The 25,495-nt window shown below is 41.8% G+C and overlaps 1 protein-coding gene across 1 annotated transcript in view; it reads right to left on the reverse strand.

The window, feature by feature from the left end:
- Window positions 1–3,349: 3,349 nt before the first annotated feature.
- rtel1 (regulator of telomere elongation helicase 1) overlaps window positions 3,350–25,495 on the reverse strand; it is a 53,980-nt gene continuing 31,834 nt past the window's right edge. The window contains exons 25-35 of the mRNA XM_020506217.2: window positions 22,712–22,892; window positions 18,844–19,007; window positions 15,817–15,912; window positions 10,798–11,008; window positions 8,674–8,811; window positions 7,571–7,729; window positions 6,771–6,995; window positions 6,481–6,600; window positions 4,415–6,136; window positions 4,092–4,274; window positions 3,350–3,873 (exon numbers count right to left, since the gene is read on the reverse strand). Of these exons, the coding sequence (XP_020361806.1) occupies window positions 6,072–6,136; window positions 6,481–6,600; window positions 6,771–6,995; window positions 7,571–7,729; window positions 8,674–8,811; window positions 10,798–11,008; window positions 15,817–15,912; window positions 18,844–19,007; window positions 22,712–22,892 (1,359 nt within the window). The 3' untranslated portion in view covers window positions 3,350–3,873; window positions 4,092–4,274; window positions 4,415–6,071. The remainder of the gene's footprint in view (window positions 3,874–4,091; window positions 4,275–4,414; window positions 6,137–6,480; window positions 6,601–6,770; window positions 6,996–7,570; window positions 7,730–8,673; window positions 8,812–10,797; window positions 11,009–15,816; window positions 15,913–18,843; window positions 19,008–22,711; window positions 22,893–25,495) is intronic.

Below are 25,495 nucleotides of genomic sequence, written 5' to 3' on the forward strand. Positions count from 1 at the left end.
TGTCCGTACTGTGAGACGCCTAAGACAGCGTTACAGAGAGACAGGTCAGACAGCTGATCGTCCTCGCAGTGGCAGACCACGTGTAACAACACCTACACAGGATCGTTACATGCGAACCTCACACCTGCGGGACAGGTACAGGATGGCAACAACAACTGCCAGAGTTACACCAGGAATGCACAATCCCTCCGTCAGTGCTCACACTGTCCGCAATAGGCTGAGAGAGGCTGGACTGAGGGCTTGTGGGCCTGTTGTTAGGCAGGTCCTCATCAGACATCACCGGCAACAACGTGTCCTATGGGCACAAACCCACCGTCGCTGGACCAGAACGGACTGGCAAAATGTGCTCTTCACTGACAAGTCGCAGTTTTGTCTCACCAGGGGTGATGGTCGGATTCATGTTAAAAACCTCTCTGGGATAGGGGGGACGCTTGCGTCCCACTTGGCCAATAGCCAGGGAAAATGTAGAGTGCCAAATTCAAATAAAATACTATACAAATCAAACTTTCATTAAATCACACATGTAAGATACCAAATTAAAGCTACACTCGTTGTGAATCCAGCCAACATGTCAGATTTCAAAAAGGCTTTTCAGCGAAAGCATAGGATGCTATTATCTGATGATAGCACAACAGTAAACAAAGAGAGAAAGCATATTTCAACCTTGCAGGCGCTACACAAAGCGCAGAAATAAAATATAAATCATGCCTTACCTTTGACAAGCTTCTTTTGTTGGCACTCCAATATGTCCCATAAACATCACAAATGGTCCTGTTGTTCGACTAATTCCGTCGATATATATCCAAAATGTCCATTTATTTGGCGCGTTTGATCCAGAAAAATACAGCTTCCAACTTGCGCAACGTCACTACAACATATCTCAAAAGTTACCTGTAAACTTTGCCAAAACATGGACATCCAGTGGAAGCGGTAGGAACTGCAAACAAGTCCCTGAGAAATCTAGTTTCCCAATGAAAAGTCATTGAATACACAATGACCTCACAAAACAAATCTGAATGATTTGTCCTCTGGGTTTTGCCTGCTACATAAGTTCTGTTATACTCACAGACATCAAACAATTTTAGAAACTTCAGAGTGTTTTCTATCCAAATCTAATAATCTAATATCTTATATTCTGGGGATGAGTAGCAGGAAGTTGAAATTGGGCACGCTATTTATCAAAAAAGTGAAAATGCTGCCTATCCCCCTATCCCGAAGAAGTTTTAGTCATCGAAGGCCTGTATTCTGGAGCGGGATTGATTTGGAGGTAGAGGGTCCGTCATGGTCTGGGGCGGTTTTGCAGGCAATCTCAATGCTGTGCGTTACAGGGAAGACATCCTCCTCCCTCATGTGGTACCCTTCCTGAAGGCTCATCCTGACATGACCCTCCAGCATGACAATGCCACCGCTCGTTCTGTGCGTGATTTCCTGCAAGACAGGAATGTCAGTGTTCTGCCATGGCCAGCGAAGAGCCCGAATCTCAATCCCATTGAGCACGTCTTGGACCTGTTGGATCAGAGGGTGAGGGCTAGGGCCATTCCCCCCAGAAATGTCTGGGAACTTGCAGGTACCTTGGTGGAAGAGTTGGGTAACATCTCACAGCAAGAACTGGCAAATCTGGTGCAGTCCATGAGGAGGAGATGCACTGCAGTACTTATTGCAGCTGGTGGCCACACCAGATACTGACTGTTACTTTTGATTTTGACCCCCCACCCCCCTTTCTTCAGGGACACATTATTCCATTTATGTTAGTCACATGTCTGTAGAACTTGTTCAGTTTATGTCTCAGTTGTTGAAACAAGCCTGTTACCTTGAACAAAGACTTGACATCTAGTGGAAGTCATAGGAATTGCAAAGTCAAGGCTGCTTGCCAATGAGCATATTCTGCATTTACTCATCATCATTTATGAAAAGGATGAAGGTCCGCCACAGAAGAATTATAGTAGACGGCATGTGTCCGAAAGTGATTGATGACCTATTTTATGTGTCACGTGGTTATGCCATTTATGTACATCCTGACCGGATGTTCTCTCACTATCGAGTGAGTGCTTATGTATCCTGATAGTGCAGCTGTTTTGGGTAAAGCATGTGTTTGCAATAAAGCTGTCCTGGTGATTGATGTGTAGTGACCTTGTTGAACTAAAACTTATTTTCCACAATAATTTGCAAATAAATTCATTAAAAATCCTACAATGTGATTTTCTGGATTTTCTTCCCTCATTTTGTCTGTCAAAGATGAAGTGTATCTATGATAAAAATTACAGGCCTCCCATCTTTTTAAGTGGGAGAACTTGTACAATTGGTGGCTGACTAAATACCTTTTTGCCCCACTGTACATATTTAATTGTGTATTTCAAATTTCCTATTGTTATTTCTCATGTTTTTGTCTAGTAATACATTGTTATTGATTATTGCATTGTTGGGTTTTGAGTTTGCAAAAAAGTAATTTCACTGTAATTGTGCATGTCACATTAAAAACTTGAAACTAAGGCGGTACAGGCCAGTATGGGGTCCAAGCAAACTAAATGGTGGTGGTAAGCCATACCGGTAAAATGTGAGCCTATCACAATTAATACAACATGCCCAAAAAACTATAAGCTTTTACACCATTAATTAACATTACTGCATGTCAGCCGCATGACAAATTAGCTAATTGACTAGAAACCGGGTGGTTTTCGCTCCAAATTGTGATATGAGAAGAACACTTACATTTTGTCAAGACGGAGATGAGTGGTCGAGACGCATGAGGACAAGGCAGAGATGAGTGGCCGAGACCGAGGAGCGCGTGGACAACAGTGGATGAATCAATTCAGGCTACAAGTGTAGGCCTAATGAAAATACACGTAGGTGTTTTGTAAGGGATGTTTCTCCATTCATCAAATTGCTGGTGCACAGTCTGGATGCTGAAATGATTTTGTGAATGAACAAATGTGCGAGGGTAGTTTACAGGAGCGCCTTTGTTTGACAATCAGATGAAAACATGACTGGTTGTGTTTCTGAAACATTAACCCTTGTGTTGTCTTGACATTCTGTATACTGCCCTTGTCCTAAGGTTAAAACATGACACGCCTTCACTAAACCCCTAAAATAAAGCAGCTTAATCTAATTTTAAACCACAAATCTATTTTGCATGAAGAAACATCACAAACATTGTGAATATCTGGGTTTTCCCTCTTTATAATGCATAAAGACTGCATTTAATCAGTGGACACCGCTCGTTTTAATTACAACACACCTGTCATAATTGTTTTCTTCACTAAAGTAGAGGTTTATTATTATTATTGCTAAAGGTACTGCATAGGTGTAAACATACATTTGTTTAGCCTAAGAAAGTAGCAGAAATAGTTAGTCGTTTTGAATGCATTTTATTGAAAGGAAAATAAGTCTTGACCTTTTTTGGCAACATAGTGATATATTCTGATATATTGCACAATGAGGAATTCAACGACAAAACACTAGTCTTCTCCTATTTAAAAAAAAAAATAACATTGCCCCCACCCACAAGGTGCATAAACAACAATAAATAAGAATAAAATAAGATAATGGATACAAAACAAAAACATGAAGAAAATAAACTGTTTACAATATGTGGTGATTTCTATTAGCCCTATAAATTCATATGAGGAAACCATTTGTTGACTTTAGTTCTTAAATGGAGCAGCCTGTCTGTGTTCAGGATATCACGGATTTGAAAAGCAAAATGTTTGCCAGCTTTGTTTTTAATAGTTTTGAGGAGGTCTAGTACAGTTGCATTATTGGTTGTGGCTTTACCAGCACTCCTCCTGAGCACAGCCACCAGTCTTTTGTCCTTTCTTGGTGTGAGGATCTGCAGTGCCAGGAATTCCATCAACGCCCCATCACAGATAGCTTCACCTGAGTGGTTGAGAGAGTGAGAGAGAAAGAGAAAAGGAGAGAAACCAAGACCACATTAATTGACTGCATTACAATAAATAATTCCACCTTTTGTGACACACAATTAAGGCTTTTCATTTTCAGTTCTGGTAGATAAGAAAACATAAAACAATTATCATGAATAAATGTTTTTCCCTATGCCTACAAAAGACTAAACAGAACCGACAAAATATTCTCACCTTCATGTGTTCCTGAACCATTCGTACATGCTGAGCAGTAAACATCATTCATGTCATTGCCAGGTATAGTGGTGCGACCTGGGGCACACACAGAAAACTTCTGACAGGTTTTCCTACTGGAGGACACTGCAGAGAAGAAGCCCACTGGGCAAGGTTCACACTTCACATCAGTGTGTGCGGTTCCTGGAAAATAAGTATATTGATCATACAAAGTGTATTTAATCTGTAAACAGATTGCAGTGGTTTGCAGAGCCAACTGGAAACATAGCAGTGGAAAAGGTGTATTCATTATGAAAGGTAGCCACACATATCACTTAACCTACCATTAGAGATGACCCCTTCCCCGGGTGGACAGCTTCTGTGCCTTGAACATGACCCATGTGTCATGTAGAACCCGTCCTTGCACTCGCACTGTCGGTTGTGCAGTTGGGTGCACGGTACGCTTTCAATCTCATCAGCCGTGCAAAAACGATTGCAGTATTGACACCGCTCGATGTAGTTCCAGATCTCTGTGTAGTGGGACTTTGGACAAGGTCCGCATACGCTCTTGCGGTCCTTTGTGCAATGCTTCAGTAAGTATGTTCCAGGAGCGCATAGGTCGCACGTAAGGGAATCCCCTGTCGCGTCATCTCTCCAGATATAAATCGGTGTGTGAGCGCCTGACACTGGCACGCTGCCACCACAGAGCGCAAATACCAGGAGAGGCAGAAAACAATTTGTCAGCTATTGGAAGAAAGAGTAATGTTATCATTTAGAATCAATCATAACTTTTGTGTGGTCTACGTCTCTCAATATGACTGTCCAAATCCATCAAATTACTATTTAATTTGAGGCGTTCAGCTTCAAGAGTTAAATAGCCTTGCCTACACCATAGCCTAATAATATCAATTTATTTCCCATAGGCACTGAAGAGCTCGCTATGTTTGAGCAGAGAAATAATACTCACCGGATGCATTTTTCTCTCTAGTCAGCTAGCAACTGATGTTAACATGTTCGCCTTTGAATTTATAGGGCCTACATCGCTGATGACTAATACTCGGGGAAGCCCTTTCCAATGACAAGAGCAAAATTACCGCTTCCGCAACATCAGTTTTGTCTTTGGTGTTACACATATTAAACATAAATCCGGGACACTCAAATTAATATATGTTACGTTTGGTATGGTTAAATAAGTCAGGTTACTTAAGGCAAAAACAAAAGGCGGGTATTTGGTCGGGTGTATAAAGCGAAAGTCTAGCAACCCAAAAGTTGTGTTCGAATCTCAGTGACAGCCGTTGCAACTATTTACTACTTTTCAACTCCATAGCATGTTAGCTAATCCTTCCCTTAACAGTTTATGCGAACCCTCCCCCCAGCTAGCGAACCTCAGTCACAATAAATTGGAAATCGGGCAATATTTTCGCGATTTCGTAACATTGTACGTTTTGCAAATTCGTAACATATCATACTTAATGGACATCCACAAATTAATATATACCATACGAAATGCAACATATGTTCAAGACCATAGGTTGTTTGCATACCAATAATTTATCCCATCCTGATGTGCTCACGTGTGAACAAGTCGTGTATACTTCAGGAGCAATTAGAGTGTTATGTCTAACAGTTAATTTAACAGTTCACTACTTCTCTCTTAACAGTTTCAATACTGTCATATTTCAGTTGATTATGTGTAAAGGAGGTTGACAAAGCAGCTCTTAGCACCCATCAAAGCCTTTCTGATAAGAAAACAACTGTGTGTGGTAAATAACCTAATATTTGGTTCAATATCTTACATGATATAATAACAAAAGAAACAATCACATCAACATTTGTTTAATAAAAAAATAATAAAATATGTTGGGAAAATATTACCATAATCTGCATACATTTATTACAACACCACAAAACCCTCACCTTTTACCACAATTTCCATACAATAAAAAGCTAGCAGCATCAGAGTAGGTGGATTCTTCTTAGAGGCTCCATTTCCAACAGCTTTCATTTCCTTTGGCTGCTGGGAAAGAAAGAGGAGATCTTCCTTTGTGCTTTCCCAGGCGTTGAAACTGAAAGAGACCCAAAAGTGCATTGAAAAATGGTTGACACTGTAAAATTCTGTTAATGTGTTCACATCTTTTATATGCTTGTCTTTTTCAAATCTAACGTTGTTAAATTACATTTAATCACATTACTACATTATTAAATTAAAATGGTCATTATTGCAAACCAGCTGTTTAACACTACCAAAGTGTTAATTAACAATACCTGTTAAACAAAAATAATGGCTTCAATAATTACTTATATAGACTTTATGCTCACTGTAGTTACAATAGTGCTGACAATACAAGGATTTCTCTTGAATTGCTACAAGTTATTCTCTCTTGAAGGCACTTGCGAATTGTACATTCACCTTTTATTAGTTGGCCTGAAATCTCAGAGGAAGCACTTGAGCCTGTGGAGTCACCTATCAAGGCATCCAGCATCTCTTTGTACTGTTTCTTATGGTGAGGCCGAATGAACAGGGCAAATGCTAGGGACACAAAGGATGACAAAATTAATATGCATCTATGCCATAGCCTTTCATGGTTCATCGATGTTTGTTCAAATGTTACGATTTGATTTAATTGAATTTCAGATTTAAGTGAGAATGCAAAGAACTGTGCTTGCCAAGACGCTCAACTCTAATAGGCAAGAACTTACTGCTAAGGAGGTTAAAGTCTTCGTTTTTCTCAGTTAACAAACTCACTACTGTGCCCACCAGGCTATCATAGTTGTCGGTCTTCTTATAGCTCTGAATAGCTGAGAACAGTTGGTTGGACTTCTCAAGTCCAATGGATTTTTTCACATCCGCTATGAAACTGGCGTAGATTTGACTCTTCTGAGCAGACTGGACTGGTGCTTGGCCTTCGCATTTAGGATCATCAACTGGTGAGCACAGAACAAGACAAACACATCCAATCCTGTCAGGATTTGGCCAAACCAGTAAAAAAAAAAAAGCATGTAAACTTTTATACAGTATATGCGTGAATGTGGCTTCCCATATCTTTGTGTCATGCTCATACATAGCCATGAAAGATGTGGTGGTATTTCATGGCGTAACTTGGTTGGAGAAAGATTGGAACAATAACACCACATCTGTCATGGCGAAAGTTTGAACAACCGTGTGGGGAGATTTGCCTGTAAGGTATCTATGCTGAAGCTCATACAAATTACTCTGTAACTGCATGTTTGTAACTGAATGTAGAGGGGAATCCTTGGTTCAAAAACAAGATTCAATTAAAGACTCCCCCCCCCCCAAAAAAAAATAATAATAATAATTTTCAACTAGGCCTGTTCAGGAAGGCACAACTTTATGGAACATTCAGATATAAATATATTATGTAAACAGATGTCGTGCAGATGAAACGTAGGGAATTGTGTCAGCTTAATTTGTAACATTTCTATCTGAAACGTTATGAACATTCCATCTCACGGAATACTCTCCAGGTATCTAGCAGTACCTGTAAGCACTTTATTCTTTGGCAAATGCTCCTCTGTAGTCAATCTGTGGATTCCAAGGTGATGGCCACCTTTATTAAGCAGCAGACTGGCGTTGAGCTGACTGCAGGAGGAGCTTGAATCAGAAGCAACAGCAACACTCGTCAGCTTTCCCGGCTTGGCTTTAAAACAAAAGCAAATCAAGGTTACTGGGTTGTTCAGGGGGTGAAATACAAAAACACTAAGTTGCATTTTTGAAGCCTTGCTGCAAAGATGGTCATAATTGTCTGACAATTAGGCTCAGGGCCGGCTCCAGGCATATGCGACATAATCGGTCACTTAGGGCCCCTGGGAGAGTTATTAGCATAGTAGAAAAAACAAGGTGCAATTTCTACATTTGGCTGTGAGTCTCTTGTTATGTCAGTCACTGACAGTCACTCAATTAGCTATGTCAGCTAACAATTTTTAGATTGGTAACGTCTAGCACGATATATAAATCATAGCCGAATACCGACCGGGCATATGCCCAGGGGCCCTGATCTCCAGGGGGCCCCCATTGATTTTGTTAGTCACTCATTTAGATAAGGCTATCATTAACATGTCATAAGTCTTGGTAAAAGGTGTAGAATTACATGACATTTTTTTTTAAATATAATTGCTAAACTTCTACCCCCACACCATGGCAAAATGTCTAGAATTGCAGAAAGCTTGCTTTAAAACCTGAACATTTTCTCTACTCCTCATGGCAAAATGTGTAGAATTGCAGGAAATTCACTTTTTTTTTAAAATTATCTTGCCGTCGTGAAGAGGGGGCCACTAAAATGTTTTGTCCATGAGGTGTGGGGCCTCCCAACCAAATCTCGCTTAGGGCCCCCAAAAGGCTAGGGCTGGCCCTGATTGGGCTAGTCAGAATGTAATGACTCAGGAGTCACGAACTGGTATGATTAAGCCAAGACACTGGGTGGGTGTCATCTTGCTGCACAAAGTATCCTTGCTTAAATGTGAAATGACTCATGCATCACATGTACAATCACACTCTATCCAGTCTCTTGACATGTCTGGAAAATACAGTGTTACTAAATGCATCCTAGTGGTCAGTGTCAGAAACTAAGAATTGACTGCACACCCCCGTTCTGCATCAGCGTTTCTTTCTCCTCCTTGGAGAGCGAGTGATCGGGTTTGTAGCCACAGCCCTGGCCAGTCAGCTCCACACACTTCTCATCAAATCTCTTCTTGTGGTGGGGTCGTATGAACTGGTAGAATCCTGAAATACAGTAAGGTTTGAGGTCAAACCCCAGTGCATATCTGTATGAACAAACCTGTGATATTTGCCATGTATATCTTGAAAATTGATACATTTCCTAAAAACAGGAATACAATACTGCAGTTTGCCAGTTCATAGTTTACACAATTTCCTTGGAATCTTGTATCAGAGAGAATATCTACACTACACTAAAGTGTGTGTAACGTTTGTGTACATGTGACTTAATTCATGACTCACCACAAAAGAGAACTTGTGTAACTAACTTCCTTTTCCTGCATAACTTACATTATACCATCAACTGCATTACTCATGTGCTGGCTATGACTGTCCATGACCACTTAACATCCCGCTTCTAATGGATTCTCTGGTGACAATGATTTCAAAGTCCTGTTACAGTCAAAATGTTGATTCATGTAATTCTCTTGAAGTTATTTGAAAACTGACAGTAATGTCTACTGTTTTTGGTCATTACAGAACCAGGAAAATCTTTTGACTGTCACACAGGAGTGGCTCATGTTTGGACTTCAGTTCTCATTCTCAGCCCGAACCCGATGGTCTTATACCAGGTCGACCTCAAATTCCAAGAATTGATGATTCAGGTCAGGCGGGTTGCGGCCTTGCCACGCTGTGTTTGAGAAGACGAAAAAGTATACGCGTCTTAGCAGCTTTTACTACTGCGGTGTCTCAGCAGCCACATTATTCCAATGGCATCTGTTAACGCGACACATTAAAACAGAATACCTTGAAAACTATTTAAAGTAGACCCATAATTTATCAAAATGTTTTCCTAATCAGGCATAGGCTTAATGCAGTTATTTCGGAATAAACTATGCATTCAAAACAGGGATTTTGAGCGATTATTCAAATTAATGTATGGCAGAAAATATTTAAAGGCTCTTAAGAATTTGACTAAGAATTTTATTTAAAAAATAAAATGCTTGTTGTATTTAAAGATTAAATACACAGTAGGGGCAAACAGCATCAAGGCCATAATATTTTTGTTTTGTTGTTGTTGACAGGGTGGAAGTGAAATTGCAGTACATATTGGGCTCCCGAGTGGCACTGCGGTCTAAGGCACTGCATCTCAGTGCAAGAGGCATCACTACAGTCCCTGGTTCGAATCCAGGCTGTATCACATCCGGCCGTTTTCCCCATAGGGCGGCGCACAATTGGCCCAGTGTCGTCCAGGTTTTGCCGGAGTAGGCCGTCATTGTAAATAAGAATTTGTTCTTAACGGACTTACCTAGTTTAATTGAAATAGATTTTTTATATTCCAAATTGCGAGTGCAATGATGTCCAAGGGAAAGAGACTGTGTCTGTCATTTGCAGTAACTTCTATGTTGTTATAATATTGCAAACGGACGTGGCAGTTTCACCATTAAGAATTTCAGCTTTAAAAAAGGCATAAATTACTTGTATGCTGTGTAATGAAATGAATGAATGTTTGATTGAGATACTGTATATTTAAGTAGGCTAAATTACTTAAGACAGAAAACAGGACGCACTAACAGCTCGATAGATTATATAAGGCTACTATAGCCTATATGCGAGTCAAGAGAGAAATAACACACTTCAATTGCATTTGCTGACTTTATCCAATATTTGCCATCCAGTTTATCATAACAAAAAGGTGAGTTTTCAGCTCTTCTCTTTTCTAAGACAAGGGCAGTTTCCTCATCTCCTCACTCCACTCCCTCCCAACTCCGCCACTTTGTTCTTAACACCAGTTTAAATCAATCAATCAATCAATCAGCCTCATTTTCAAGCCAGATGAGAACTCTAGGTTGGACAAGCCTAAATGACAGCCATCGTTGTCATCCGGGGTCAATGTATGCAAGAGGGGTGCGACTTCAAGCGATGAGACTTCTGATTGCTAGTTATTTTTTCCCTATGCTTCAATCATGCCCTCCCCCACTCCTGGACAGGCTGTGCACACACACACACACACACACACACACACACACACACACACACACACACACACACCTCGGAGTAGGTTGTAGGTGTTGGTGTCCCCGGTGAAGAGGTCGGCTGCCTCGGCCAGCAGTTTGTCAAGGTCATCCATCTGTTTGTACGTCTGCAGGGCAGCCATTATTCGCTGGAAATTCACCTGACTCAGCGACCTTTTCATTTCTGCCAGGAACGACTTGGCTTTCCCCGCTTTGCCCTCTGACACATTAGGAGACAGAGGGATTTTCTATGGGAGGTGGGAGAGATAATGGTTTGTTAGTGTGTCATATATCTTAGTGTGTCTAGCCATGACAGATGCAAGGGTATTTCACTGTGTTCATTTGGTTGGCGAATGGAATGATACCTATTATTCGAAGTTATTTGAACAACGCTGTGGGGAGATGTGCCTGTAAGGCATTTATGCTGAAGCACATATAAAACTGTCACAAGAAATGATGAGTTAGCGTGTGATAACTGTATGCCCCCCAAAACTATAGAAGTCCCTATACAGTACCTTCGGAAAGTTCAGACCCCTTGACTTTTCCACTTTGTTACGTTACTGCCTTATTCTAAAAATATTTTTAAAAGTTGACACAAAATACACCATAATGACAAGGCGAAAACAGTTTTTTTTTTTTTTTTATGTTTACAAATGTATTAAAAATAAAACAGAAATGCCTTATTTACATAAGTATTCAGAACTTTTGTTATGACACTCCAAATTGAGCTCAGATGCATCCTGTTTCCATTGATCATCCTTGAGATGTTTTTACAACTTGATTGGACATGATTTGGAAAGGCACACCTGCCTATATAAAGGTCCACAGTTGACAGTGCATTTCAGAGCAAAAACCAAGCCATGAGGTCGAAGGAATTGTCCGTAGAGCTCCGAGACAGGATTGTGTCGAGGCACAGATCTGGGGAAGGGTACCAAAGAATTAATGCAGCATTGAAGGTCCCCAAGAATGTAGTGGCCTCCATCATTCTTAAATGGAAAAGGTTTAGAACCACCAAGACTCTTCCTAGAGCTGGCCGCCCAGCCAAACTAAGCAATCGAGGGAGAAGTGCCTTGGTCAGGGAGGTGACCAAGAACCCGATGATCACAGACAGAGTCCCAGAGTTAATCTGTGGAGATGGGAGAACATTCCAGAAGGACGACCATGTCTCCAGCACTCCACCAATCAGGCCTTTATGGTATAGTGGCCAGACGGAAGCCACTCTTCAGGAAAAAAGGCACGACAGCCCACTTGGAGTTTTCCAAAAGGCACTTAAAGACTCTCAGACCATGAGAAACAAGATTCTCTGGCTGATGAAACCAAGATTGAACTCTTTGGCCTGAATGCCAAGCGTCACATCTTAAGGAAACCTGGCACCATCCCTACAGTGAACAATGGTGGTGGCAGCATCATGCTGTGGGGATGTTTTTCAAAGGCAGGGACTGGGAGACTAGGCAGGATCGAGCGAAAGATGAACGGAGCAAAGTACAGAGAGAGCCTTGATGAAAACCTGCTCCAGAGCACTCAGGACCTCACACTGGGGCAAAGGTCCACCTTCCAACAGGACAGGAAACCTAAGCACACAGCCAAGAAGATGCAGGAGTGGCTTCGGGACAAGTCTCTGAATATCCTTGAGTGTCCAAGCCAGAGCCCGGGCTTGAACCTGATTGAATATCTCTGGAGAGACCTGAAAATAGTTGTGCAGCAACAATCCCCATCCAACCTGACAGAGCTTGAGAGGATCTGCAGAGAAGAATGGGAGAAACTCCCCAAATACAGATGTTCCAAGCTTGTAGTGTCATGCCCAATGAGACTCGAGGCTGTAATTGCTGCTTCAACAAAGTACTGAGTAAAGGATCTGAATACTTATGTAAATGTGATAGTTTTTGTTGTTGTTGTTGTATTAATTAGCAGAAATGTCAACCTGTTTCTGCATTATGGGGCATTGCGTGTAGATTTTTTTATTATTAGAATAAATAAAAAATGTTTTAGAATAATCCTGTAACCTAACAAAATGTGGAAAGATTCAAGGGGTCTGAATACTTTCTGAAGGCACTGTACCTCTGTCTCTCCCTCCACTCATACAGTTCCACTCCATAACATATACATGACATTTGAGTGAGAGCAGTTTGAGGGGGCCTAAACGAGGTGGAAGGAAGATTGCTTGGAATTGTACAAGGTCATCACCATGGAGTGTACTGTGGAAAACATTCAAAACAAGGGGTCAAAAGAGAGTAAAATCTACTCCATACTTTGCAGTCTCTCCAGGATTTAGAAATTCTGAGGTGTCACACAATTTTAACCAATCACCTTAAGTTTTCTTATGCAGTAAAAGTAACAAAAATAACATGACACAATTTCAAAGATTTGACTGAGTTACAGATCATAAGGAAGTCCGCTCATCTATGGATTTCACATGACTGGGAATATAAATATGCATCTGTTAGTCACTGACACCTTTAAAAAACAAAAGTATGGGCGTGTTTCCGAAAACCAGTCAGTATCTGGTGTGACCACCACGTGCCTCATTCAGCGTGACTCATCTCCTTGGCATAGAGTTGATCAGGCTGTTGATTGTGGCCTGTGGAATGTTGTCCCACTCCTCTTCAACGGCTGTGCTAATTTGCTGGATATTTGTGGAAACTGGAACATGCTGTCGTACACGTCGGTCCAGAGCATTGCAACCATGCGCAATGGGTGACATGTCTGGTGAGTATGCAGGCCATGGAAGAACTGGCAGCTTCCAGGAATAGTGTACAGATCCTTGCGGAATGGGGCTGTGCATTATGCTGAAACATGATGTGATGGCGGCGGATGAATTTGCACGACAATGGGCCTCAGGATTTCGTTACGGTATCTCTGTGCATTCAAATAGCCATCGACAAAATACGATTGTGTTTGTTTTCCGTAGCTTATGCCTGCCCATACCATAACCCCACCTCCACCGTGGGGCATTCTGTTCACGTTGACATCAGCAAACCGCTTGGCCACACGAAGCCATACACGTGGTTTGCGGTTTTAAGGCTGTTTGGACTTACGGTCAAATTCTCTAAAACGATGTTGCAGGCGTTTTATGGTAGAGAATTTAACATAAACAAATTCTCTGGCAACAGCTCTGGTGAACATTCCTGCAGTCAGCATGCCAATTGCATGCTCCCTCAGACATCTGTAGCATTGTGTTGTGTGACAGAACTGCACATTTTAGAGTGGCCTTTTATTGTCCCCAGCACAAGGTGCACATGTGTAATGATCATACTGTTTAATCAGGTTCTTGATATGCCACACCTGTCAGGTGGATGGATTATCTTGTCAAACAAAGTAGCGCACAAAAACAGGGATCTTATATTTCAGCTCATGAAGCATGGGATCAACACTTTACATGTTGCGTTTATATTTTTTTCAGTGTAGTTCAATCAAGCCTGTGTTGACAAACTTTTCCCTCCGTCAGCGCATTTGTGACAAAATGGTTTTATGTCAATAGTTGTGTCATTGGTGTTAAATAATTAATTACTAAGATATACAAGGACCTTGAGCATTCCCTCCAATAGCAAATTATTACTGTGGGAGGGGTCTATATTAAAGAATGAACCTTTTAGTATGTAAAATATGAGGATTCCATTGCTCATGTAGTGCGTCTAAATACAAAGTGTCATTGGTGTTACTCAATTTAAATGAAGGCTAATTACATTGTGAACAAAAATATTAATCATATCACTTTAGTAAATGTTATTTTAAAACAGGTTAATAATCGTTCATTTTATGCATCTGTGGCCTCCATTTAAGAAAATCCTCAATGACCTAAAATGTGTCAGTGGTGTTACTACTCCTAGTGGTGTCACAATGTTATCACAATGGTACAAGTTATTTAAAATATTTAGATGATTTAGAATTGTAAGATCGAAACAAATTAAATTAAAAAATCCCCTCAAAATTAAGTAAATTATTTCCTAAATGCTTTGCCCAAATCAATGCCACCGCAATTCAAAGAACCACCATACCACAGGATTGATTCACCATAGTGTGAAATAAACCTACAACTTACCGTAAAACGTTTAAAAAATGAACACTTAGACTTTTAAGTTGGGTATTGGCACACATTTCAGCAAATAAATGTATGTTTCAAATAACTGTTGGGTCTAAATGAATTGTTTACAAGGTTACAATTAGACACCGCTCTGGTCATGACCACAAAGGAGATCTACGAGACTGAGTGACAGTGGGGCCTCTGATTTCACTGCTAGTGCAGGCTGGCTTGACAAAATCCTTAAGTGTATTGAGTTCTCAGTCAGAGACGCCTGGCTCATATAGAAGCCTGACGCTAATAAGCGGCGATTGTGTTCAGTGACTGAAGCAAATAAATGCCCAGGCTATTAATTTAAGTTTTACAGTAGTATATTTGATAAAACTATCTGGACAAAATTAAACTACACATTTTTCATAGTCCATTCTGTGACCTGAAATTCTCTTGAAAACCTACTATTTAGCCAATTTGATCAATTTGAATGTGTCTCAATGAGTTTTCTTCACAGATTCAAAACTTATATTGTGTCACAAGTTAATTTCCACAACATGACAGTGCCATTTCATTATACCTAGGTAATATTAATACAAAGCATGAGGATGTTCACGGTTGGCCAAACAGACAAGACTCAACAACAGGTAAGCACAGCACGATTTTCCGTGAGTCAGTATCACACACAGAAATCTCTGTGCCAGAGTAAATAATGGAACTCCCGCTCAATGTATTTTGTTCCACAAACCCCAGCCAACGCATCCTTGTGCCAATGATGATAGGGATCAACAATGCGGGTGACACATAAACAATGGAGTGAGAGGCTCTTGTGACTGTGGTATGAAGACAGTGTGTTGGAACTGGGGGCTAGTCGTAGCGTTAGCCTTATAGGGTATTTCTGAAATAATTGTTAGTGCCGTCATTCCTCTGTGACCAAGCCGCTATGAGTTGGGGGAAGCGTGAGGATGAGTTACACACAGGCCTTAAACTTAGTGCGCTATAGAGCTTTTAACAGCAGTTGTCTTAGACATGCAGTATTTCACATACCCGTTCTTGGACCACTTTGATTTTTCGTTTTCCACCACGCAATTCGTCATCCACGCGCTTGTCGTACTGAAGAGACAGCGTGGATATGCGATTAGCCTAAACAGAATGGAACCGTTAGCATCATCAGCAGTTTTATTCAGTACTACATTTATACTAAAACATACACTTTTGCTATGATCACCTACTGTATGGTCCTCCTAAATCTGCTGTAAACAGCCGTTACCTTACACTACCTCAGCTCATAGCGTCCCTGGATAATAAAAACAGAACCTTACATGAGCTTATTATATTTATTTTCTCATCATGGTCTATTGATTGATCCATCGTGATCAAGGAAAATTTATTTTAAAATAAATAAAATACTTTAGGACATTGATATTTCAGGAAACTGAAACTGAGTGAAAGAAAAGACGAGATATGTTCCCCCCCCCTCAACTCAAAGATATATGGTTACGTTACAATCTCCATACTACACCACTTTGAATACATGCCAAATACTTTGGCTCATTCTAAGTCGCATGCTAAGATATTTGAAGGAACAAAGTCTATAGTGCATGACTGACTAACTTCAAAAGTAGTGTTACCACATCCAATAACTAGCCTAAGCTTGCAGGTATCTATTATTTATTTCCTAACTTACTGAACATGTTTATTGAGACAACCACCGCCTCCACATGGCTTTTGGAAACTGGAACCGGAGAGCGTTTTGTTCAAACCATAAACACACATCCTTTGTTCGTTCGCTCAGCGTTAAGTGGGAAATGGCATTTAGGAAAAGAAAAAAAAAAGAGTAAACAATTGGTCATTATAAAAAGGTGCTGAACCACTGTGAATCTGTCATCCGAAGGGTAATATAACCCTGTACTTAAATGTGTGACCTTTGTTGTTGTGCTGATACAAAATGACTGTATGGCTTTACAAAATCTTAGTGAGCGGTTACTGGAAACTGTATGTAGTGCTTAGCAAGCGCCACATACTTGCTAGCGATAAGGGAAACAATAGCATTATGTTTCATTTTCATTGATTACAAGTATAAAATTATATTTGATTTAATCCGTTTGATTTAATAATGTTAAATTGAAATAATCAAATCAAAGAAAAACAGTATAAGTATTTTGTAGACAATTGGATGAGGGGAGTAACAGAAATAGATAAAGCTTATATTACCATTGAAATATTATCTAATAAAGTATTCACAATTCCTGACATTTAATCCTAGTAAAAGTTACCTGTCTTAGGTCAGTTAGGATCACCACTTAATTTTAAGAATGTGAAATGTCGGAATGATAGTAGAGAGAATTATTTCTTTCATCACATTCCCAGTAGGTCATAAGTTTACATACACACAATTAGTATTTGGTAGCATTGCCTTTAAAATGGTTTAACTTGGGTCAAACATTTTGGGTAGCCTTCCACCACCTTCCCACAATAAGTTGGGTGAATTTTGTCCCATTCCTCCTGACAGAGCTGGTGTAACTGAGTCAGGTTTGTAGGCCTCCTTGTTCGCACACACTTTTTCAGTTCTGACAACAAATGTTCTATAGGATTGAGGTCAGGGCTTTGTGATGGCCACTCCAATACCTTGACTTTGTTGTCCTTAAGCCATTTTGCCACAACTGTGGAAGTATGCTTGGGGTCATTGTCCATTTGGAAGACCCATTTGCGACCAATCTTTAACTTCCTGACTGATGTCTTGAGATGTTGCTTCAATATATCCACATAGATAATTTCCCTTCCTCATGATGCTATTTTGTGAAGTGCACCAGTCCCTCCTGCAGCAAAGCACCCCCACAACATGATGCTGCCTCCCCCATGCTTCACGGTTGGGATGCTGTTCTTCGGCTTGCAAGCCTCCCCCTTTTTCCTCCAAACATAACAATGGTCATTATGGCCAAACAGTTCTATATTTTTGTTTCATCAGACCAGAGGATATTTCTCCAAAAAGTACGATCTTTGTCCCCATGTGCAGTTGCACAACGTAGTCTGGCTTTTTTGGAGCAGTGGCTTCTTCCTTGCTGAGCGGCCTTTCAGGTTATGTCGATATAGGACTCGTTTTACTGTGGATATAGATACTTTTGTAACCATTTCCTCCAGCATCTTCACAAGGTCCTTTGCTGTAGATGTGGGATTGATTTGCACTTTTCGCACCGGAGAACATTCATCTCTAGGAGACAGAATGAGTCTCCTTCCTGTGCGGTATGACGGCCTCGTGGTCCCATGCTGTTTAAACTTGCCTACTATTGTTTGTACAGTTGAACGTGGTACCTTCAGGCGTTTGGAAATTGCTCCCAAGGATGAACCAGACTTGTGGAGGTCTTTTTTTCTGAGGTTTTGGCTAATTTCTTTTGATTTTCCCATGATGTCAAGCAAAGAGGCACTGAGTTTGAAGGTAGGCCTTGAAATACATCCACAGGTACACCTCCAATTGACTCAAATGATGTCAATTAGCCTATCAGAAGCTTATAAATTGAATTTTCCAAGCTGTTTAAAAGGCAGTCAACTTAGTGTATAAACACTTCTGACCCACTGGAATTGTGATACAGTGAATTAAGTGAAATAATCTGTCTGTAAACATATGTTCAAAAAATGACTTAGAGAGGTCATTAGAGGTCCTAACTGACTTGCCAAGACTATAGTTTGTTAACAAACAAATTGTGGAGTGGTTGAAAAACAAGGTTTAATGACTCCAACCTAAGTGTATGTAAACTTCTGACTTCAACTGTATGCTAGCTCATATTTAGTCAACTAAAACACGTTTTTTGCTCAATGCTGTGGGTTCCTAGCGTTTACCAATCAGTTTCCTTATTTCATCCCTTAAGGACGGTTTCCCTAAGTGAGTCAAGGACTCAGCTTGATCTGGTAAAACGATATTGGCAGTTGCATCAAAGCAGTGCAACATGCATTTCTCCTTCTGCATCAGTTTAACCAGACATGTTCAGTAAAACATTCCTTGATATTATTTCGAAGGACCACCATCCTCCAACTCATCTGTTCAGACAGAGGTTTCTGTAGTAAAGCCAAGTGTACCCTCTCCTCGCCCCCTAGGGCCTCGTCTTCATCTCCATAGCGGCTGTCGCTGTGCTCCAGGGCGTCTAGCAGGCCGGCCGGCCTCCTCCGGCTCGCCTCCATCTCCGTTTCGTATTCGATGCACAGCCTAGCCATGCCGTTCCCCTCACTGCCGCCATGCTCATCTGAGAACAAAAACAGGAGACAGGTCATGAGACATGTGATAAGAGGTGATGAGACGAGTCACTTCCAGAACCACAAACATGACCAGACCTGTGGCAAATGGTTCAGGTCTCTCCTGAAAAAGAGATTTTGTATCATCAACAAGACTAACCTGGTTAAATAAAGACTTTCATATATTACAGATGCGCTTGATTTAGTTTGCCCACCCAGTACAATGGAACACATGGTTAGCAGATGTTAATGCGAGTGTAGCGAAATGCTTGTGCTTCTAGTTCCGACCATGCAGAAAATATCTAACAACTTCACAACAACTACCTTATACACACACAAGTGTAAAGGAATGAATAAGAATATGTACATAAAAATATATATGGATGAGCGATGGCCAAATGGCATAGCCAAGATGCAGTAGATGGTACAGAGTACAGTATATACATATGAGATGAGTAGTGTAGGGTATGTAAATATTATATAAAGTGGCATAGTTTAAAGTGACTAGTGATATATTTATTACATCCAATTTTTTATTATTAAAGTGGCTAGAGATTGAGTCAGTATGTTGGCAGCAGCCACTCAATGTTAGTGATGGCTATTTAACAGTCTGATGGCCTTGAGATAGAAGCTGTTTTTCAGTCTCTCGGTCCCAGCTTTGATGCACCTGTACTGACCTCGCCTTCTGGATGATAGCGGGTGGAACAGGCAGTGGCTCAGGTGGTTGTTGTCCTTGATGATCTTTTCGGCCTTCCTGTGACATCGGGTGGTGTAGGTGTCCTGGAGAGCAGGTAGTTTTCCCCCGGTGGGTGATGTGTTGTGCAGACCTCACTACCCTCTGGAGAGCCTTACGGTTGTGGGCGGAGCAGTTGCCGCACCAAGTGGTGATACAGCCCGACAGGATGCTCTCAATTGTGCATCTGTAAAAGTTTGAGTGTTTTTGGTGACAAGCCAAATTTCTTCAGCCTTCTGAGGTTGGTTCTTCACCACACTGTCTGTGTGCGCTGAGGAACTTACAACTTTCCACCTTCTCCACTACTGTTCCATCGATGTGGATAGGGGGGCGCTCCCTCTGCTGTTTTCTGAAGTCCACGATCATCTCCTTTGTTTTGTTGACGTTGAGTGTGAGGTTATTTTCCTGACACCACACTCCGAGGGCCCTCACCTCCTCCCTGTAGGCTGTCTCGTCATTGTTGGTAATCAAGCCGACCACTGTAGTGTCATCTGCAAACTTGATAATTGAGTTGGAGGTGTGCATGGCCACGCAGTCATGGGTGAACAGGGAGTACAGGAGAGGGCTGAGAATGCAGCCTTGTGGGGCCCCAGTGTTCAGGATCAGAGGGGTGGAGATGTTTCCTACCCTCACCACCTGGGGGCGGCCCCGTCAGGAAGTCCAGGACCCAGTTGCACAGGGCGGGGTCGAGAACCAGGGTCTCAAGCTTAATGACAAGTTTGGAGGGTACTATGGTGTTAAATGCTGAGCTGTAGTCAATGAACAGCATTCTTACAATGCTATTCCTCTTGTCCAGATGGGTTAGGGCAGTGTGCGGTGTGATTGCGTCATCAGTGGACCTATTGGGGCGGTAAGTAAATTGGAGTGGGTCTAGGGTATCAGGTAGGGTGGAGGTGATATGATCCTTGACTAGTCTCTCAAAGCACTTCATGAAGATGGATGTGAGTGCTATGGGGCGATAGTCATTTAGCTCAGTTACCTTAGCTTTCTAAGTTGGCTGCGGTGAAGGAGAGTCGGCAGGTTTCTGGTAGCGGGCCGTGTCGTTGGCACTGTATTGTCCTCAAAGCAAGCAAAGAAGTTGTTTAGTCTGTCTGGGAGCAGGACATCGTGGTCCGTGACGGGGCTGTTTGTAGTCCGTGGTTGACTGTAGACCCTGCCACATAGATCTCGTGTCTGAGCCGTTGAATTTCAACTCTACTTTGTCTCTATACTCTAGACGCTTAGCTTGTTTGATTGCCTTGCGGAGGGAATAGCTACACTGTTTGTATTTGGTCAGGTTTCCGGTCGACTTGCCTTGATTAAAAGCAGTGGTTCGCGCTTTCAGTTTTGCACGAATGCTGCCATCAATCCACGGTTTCTGGTTGGGGAAGGTTTTAATAGTTGCTGTGTGTACATCACCGATACACTTGCTAATAAACTCGCTCACCGAATCAGAGTATTCTGATCCATCAATCAATTCATCAAGTCCACGTGATCGAAGCAATCTTGAAGGGTGGAATCAGATTGGTCGGCCCAGCATTGAACAGACCTGAGCACGGGCATTTCCTGTTTTAGTTTCTGTCTATAGGCTAGGAGCAACAAAATTGAGTAGTGGTCAGAATTTCCGAAAGGAGGGCGGAGCAGGGCTTTGTATGCATCGCGGGAGTTTGAGTAACAACGGTCCAGGATTTTTTCCGCCCAGGTAGCGCATTCGATATACTGATCAAATTTAGAGTCTTGTTTTCAGATTAGCCTATCCCCAGCTACAATGAATGCAGCCTCAGGATATGTGGTTTCCAGTTTACATAGAGTCCAATGAAGTTCATTCAGGGCCATTGATGCGTCTGCTTGGGGGGGGGGGGGGATATATACAGATTTTATTATAATCGAAGAGAATTCTCTTGGAAGATAATGCGGTCGACATTTGATTGTAAGGAATTCTAGGGCAGGTGAGCAAAAGGACTTGAGTTCCTGTATGTTGTTATGATCACAACACGTCTCGTTAATCATAAGGCATACCCCCGGCCTTCTTCTTACCAGAGAGATGTTTGTTTCTGTTGGCGCAATGCGTGAAGAAACCAGGTGGCTGTACCGACTCCAATAGCGTGTCTCAAGTGAGCCACATTTCGTGAAACAAAGAACGTTACAATCTCTGATGTCTCTCTGGAAGGCAACCCTTGCTCGGATTTCTTCTACCTTGTTGTCAAGAGACTGGACGTTGGCGAGTAGTAAACTCGGAAGCAGTGTGCGTTGTGTCCGTCTACGGAGCCTGACCAGAAAACCGCTTCTTCTGCCCCTCCTGCGGCACCGTAATTTTGGGTTGCCGGCTGGGATCCGATCCATTTTCCTGGGTGGTGGCCCAAACAGAGGATCTGCTTCGGGAAAGTCGTATTCCTAGTCGTAATGTTGGTAAGTTGACGTTGCTCTTATATCCAATAGTTCCTCCCGGCTGTATGTAATAAAACTTTAGATTTCCTGAGGTAACAATGTAAGAAATAATACATAAAAAAACAAAATACTGCATAGTTTCCTGAGAACGCGAAGCGAGGCGGCCATCTCTGTCGGCGCCGGATGTTATATATAGACCTTACCGTGAAATGCTTACTTACAAGCTATTAACCAACAATGCAGTTCAAGAAATAGTTAAGAAAATATTTACAAATTAAACGAAAGAAAAAAATTAAAACACAAAATAATAACGAGGCTATATGAAGGGGGTACCAGTACCAAGTCAACGTGCAGGGGTACAGGTTAGTTGTGGTAATTTGTACATGTAGGTAGGGCTAAAGTGACTACATGGACAAATTACCACGACTAACCTGTACCCCAGCCGCAGGAAGCATTAAGTACACCTCAAATAGTACTTAATAGGTATTTAACGCAGATCTGCACAAGACAGAGAACTGATGAGAAGCAAAAGCCTAAGGAGACATATTGTTAAGCAACTAAAACGTTCACTTAAACCATGCTTGGTGCCACTGCATGTGCGGTGTAGATACTCACTCAGCCGTCGCCTCTTCAGACTGGGCACGTGGGAGTCCAGTACTTTGGCCTTCTGGGCGAAACCTCCCTTGGTGGAGCTCTCGGAGGAGTGGCAGGGTCCGGCGCTGACACACTGGGCATCTGCAGAGTGTACCGCCCCACCACAACTCCCCTTTGCAGGCTTCTTCTCTGGAGGAGGCCTCTGGGACATTGGAACAGTCAAAGAGTTCAGAGGTCAAGATTAAGGTCAGAATTCTCACATCTGCAGTGAAACAACAAAACTAAATGGAGGAAAATAACAGTTTCATTCCCAGTTGTGCAACTCTGAATCACCCATTGACACTACCCACAGTGTAATCGAGGGAGATTGACTCCCTGTTCTGAGGAAAGGCTACATGTAGGCTTCAGTTCTGACGAAAGATCTTGGTTATAGTTCTGAGGAAAGATGAACATTTCCGGCCAAATGTATTGGCACCCTTGCACATTTTTTTTAAATAACACACACACACACACACTGTTATGTGGATTCTCAACATTGCAGAAACATTTTAGTTTTTGAAACTAAGTTTACAATTTTAATTTAGAAAACAAGATTCAAGAAACATGGGGGAGGTTTGATAATGCTGTGGGGTTGCTTTGCCGCCAGCACCGGAGGCCTTTAACATGTGCAAGGCATCATGAAATCAGCAGATTATCAAGGTGTTTGAGTCCACTATTCAACCCAGTCTCCAAAAACGGGGCATCCCTTGAAGGTGGTGGGTCTTGCAGCAGGACAACGACCGCAAACATCAAAAAGCACACAGGAATGACTTTCAACCTTCGTCCCTCCTGAGCCCGTACAGGAGTTGTAGCGATGAGACAAGATAGTAGCTGGACTGTTCTGGAGTGGCCAGCGTTTATTCCAGATCTGAATCCCATGGTGAGCTCTGAAAACAGAAGTTTGTCAAATGCACCCCTCAAAAATAGCAGAATTGGAGCAGTTTGCAGCTGAAGAGTGGGCAAAACCACAGCAAGCTGATGGCTACGAAAAGCATGTCAGGTATCTTGGCCAAAGACAGTGCAAACCAAGTATAAGCTCTTCTGTGCTAAACATTTTGTCCATGCCATTCGTTTTTCTTTTCAGAATTTTGACCAAAAACTAAAATGGTTCAAATTGTGTGTGGAGACCAAAATAAATGTTTCAATTTCAACTATTTTTTTTGAAGAAATAAGTGCCAAAACATTCAGCCAGGGGTTCCCAAACCGGTCTGTGTCTGGGACCCCTGTTGAGATGGCAAATTAAATCAGGAACCCCCCCATAATATCAGAACACAACTCCTACTTTACAGTGCAATTTTTATTTGCATACAAGTATCTGCAGTTTAATGTTGCCCATGCTATGTCAATGGGTTGCGCAGCGCATTCTGGATGATTCTGGGATAAGGAGCACTCTCCTTCAAAGAGTCTATTGGGCACTAGCTCAAACTTAACATTAGCACGAATTTCATCAACAAGAAGTACAATATTACAAATCTTTAAAACAAATGAACTTGTAATATGTTAATGTTATAGCTTTGGAATCATGACAATACGTACTTAAAAGGGAAATAGGCATGTTTCTCGAAATATACACAGACTTAAAGGGATTGTGTGACGATTAGCTTAGCAACCACATGACGCAGTATGACAACGTGAGCGCAATTGTTCGACAGTCTGCTGGGTGGGACGTTATGCAGTGCATTCGGAAAGTATTCAGACCCCTTGACTTATTCCAAATTTTGTTACAGCCTTATCCTAAAATGAATTAAATTGTTTATTTCTGGGGAAGGGTACAACACATTTCTGCAGCATTGAAAGTCCAAGAACACAGTGGCCTCCATCATTCTTAAATGGAAGAAGTTTGGAAGCACCAAGACTCTTCCTAGAGCTGGCCACCTGGAGCAATCGGGGGAGAAGGGCCTTGGTCAGGGAGGAGACCAAGAACCCAATGACCACTCTGACAGACCTCCTCTGTGGAGAACGGGAGAACCTTTCAGAAGGACAACCATCTCCGCAGCACTCCATCAATCATGCCAAGGCTCGAGGCTATAATCTTTGCCAAAGGTACTTCAACAAAGCACTGAGTAAAGAGTGAATACTTATGTAAATGTGATATTTCAGGTTTTTATTTTTAATAAATGTGCTAAATTCCATTATGGGATAGTGTGCGCAGATTAATGAGGGGGAAAAACAATTTAATCCATTTTAGAATAAGGCTGTAGAGTGACAAAATGTGGAGAAAGTCAAGTGGTCTAAATACTTTCCAAATGCACTGTACGTTCCTCCATTCATTGGATTCATATCTCCTTTCTATAATATATCTGGCAACGGCACCATGCAACGCACCCTGGACTAAAAAGGCAGACAAATAGGAAAAATGTGCTAGACCCTCCGTTAAATTACACATATCGCAAAAAGAGAGAAGACATCCTCCCGAGTTGCAATGTCGGCCAGTACTGAAATCTAACATGTATGATAGAGGTTTTCGCGATCTATAAGTCTTATTCCTATTCATTTCCAGTGTAATGAGAGCAACTATCACAGTGCTGCTGCTTGAACGCCAATAACTCAGATACACATGAAAACATGAAATGGTTCCAATCAATCCCCCCCCCCCAGCTGGATCGTCGCAGCTAGGAAGCTGCTATCCGAGTGGCCAGTCCTGGCTAACGTCTCTGTCCAGAAGCAATAATCAATTGGCTTGGAGCTAGCCTTGCTATGCTCATCTGCTAGGCCCATCAGCCACTCCTTGGGCTTCAATACCTATTTTGCCGACTGGCCTGGACC

The sequence above is a fragment of the Oncorhynchus kisutch genome, linkage group LG17 (genome assembly GCF_002021735.2).
Source record: "Oncorhynchus kisutch isolate 150728-3 linkage group LG17, Okis_V2, whole genome shotgun sequence".
Lineage (NCBI taxonomy): Eukaryota > Metazoa > Chordata > Actinopteri > Salmoniformes > Salmonidae > Oncorhynchus > Oncorhynchus kisutch.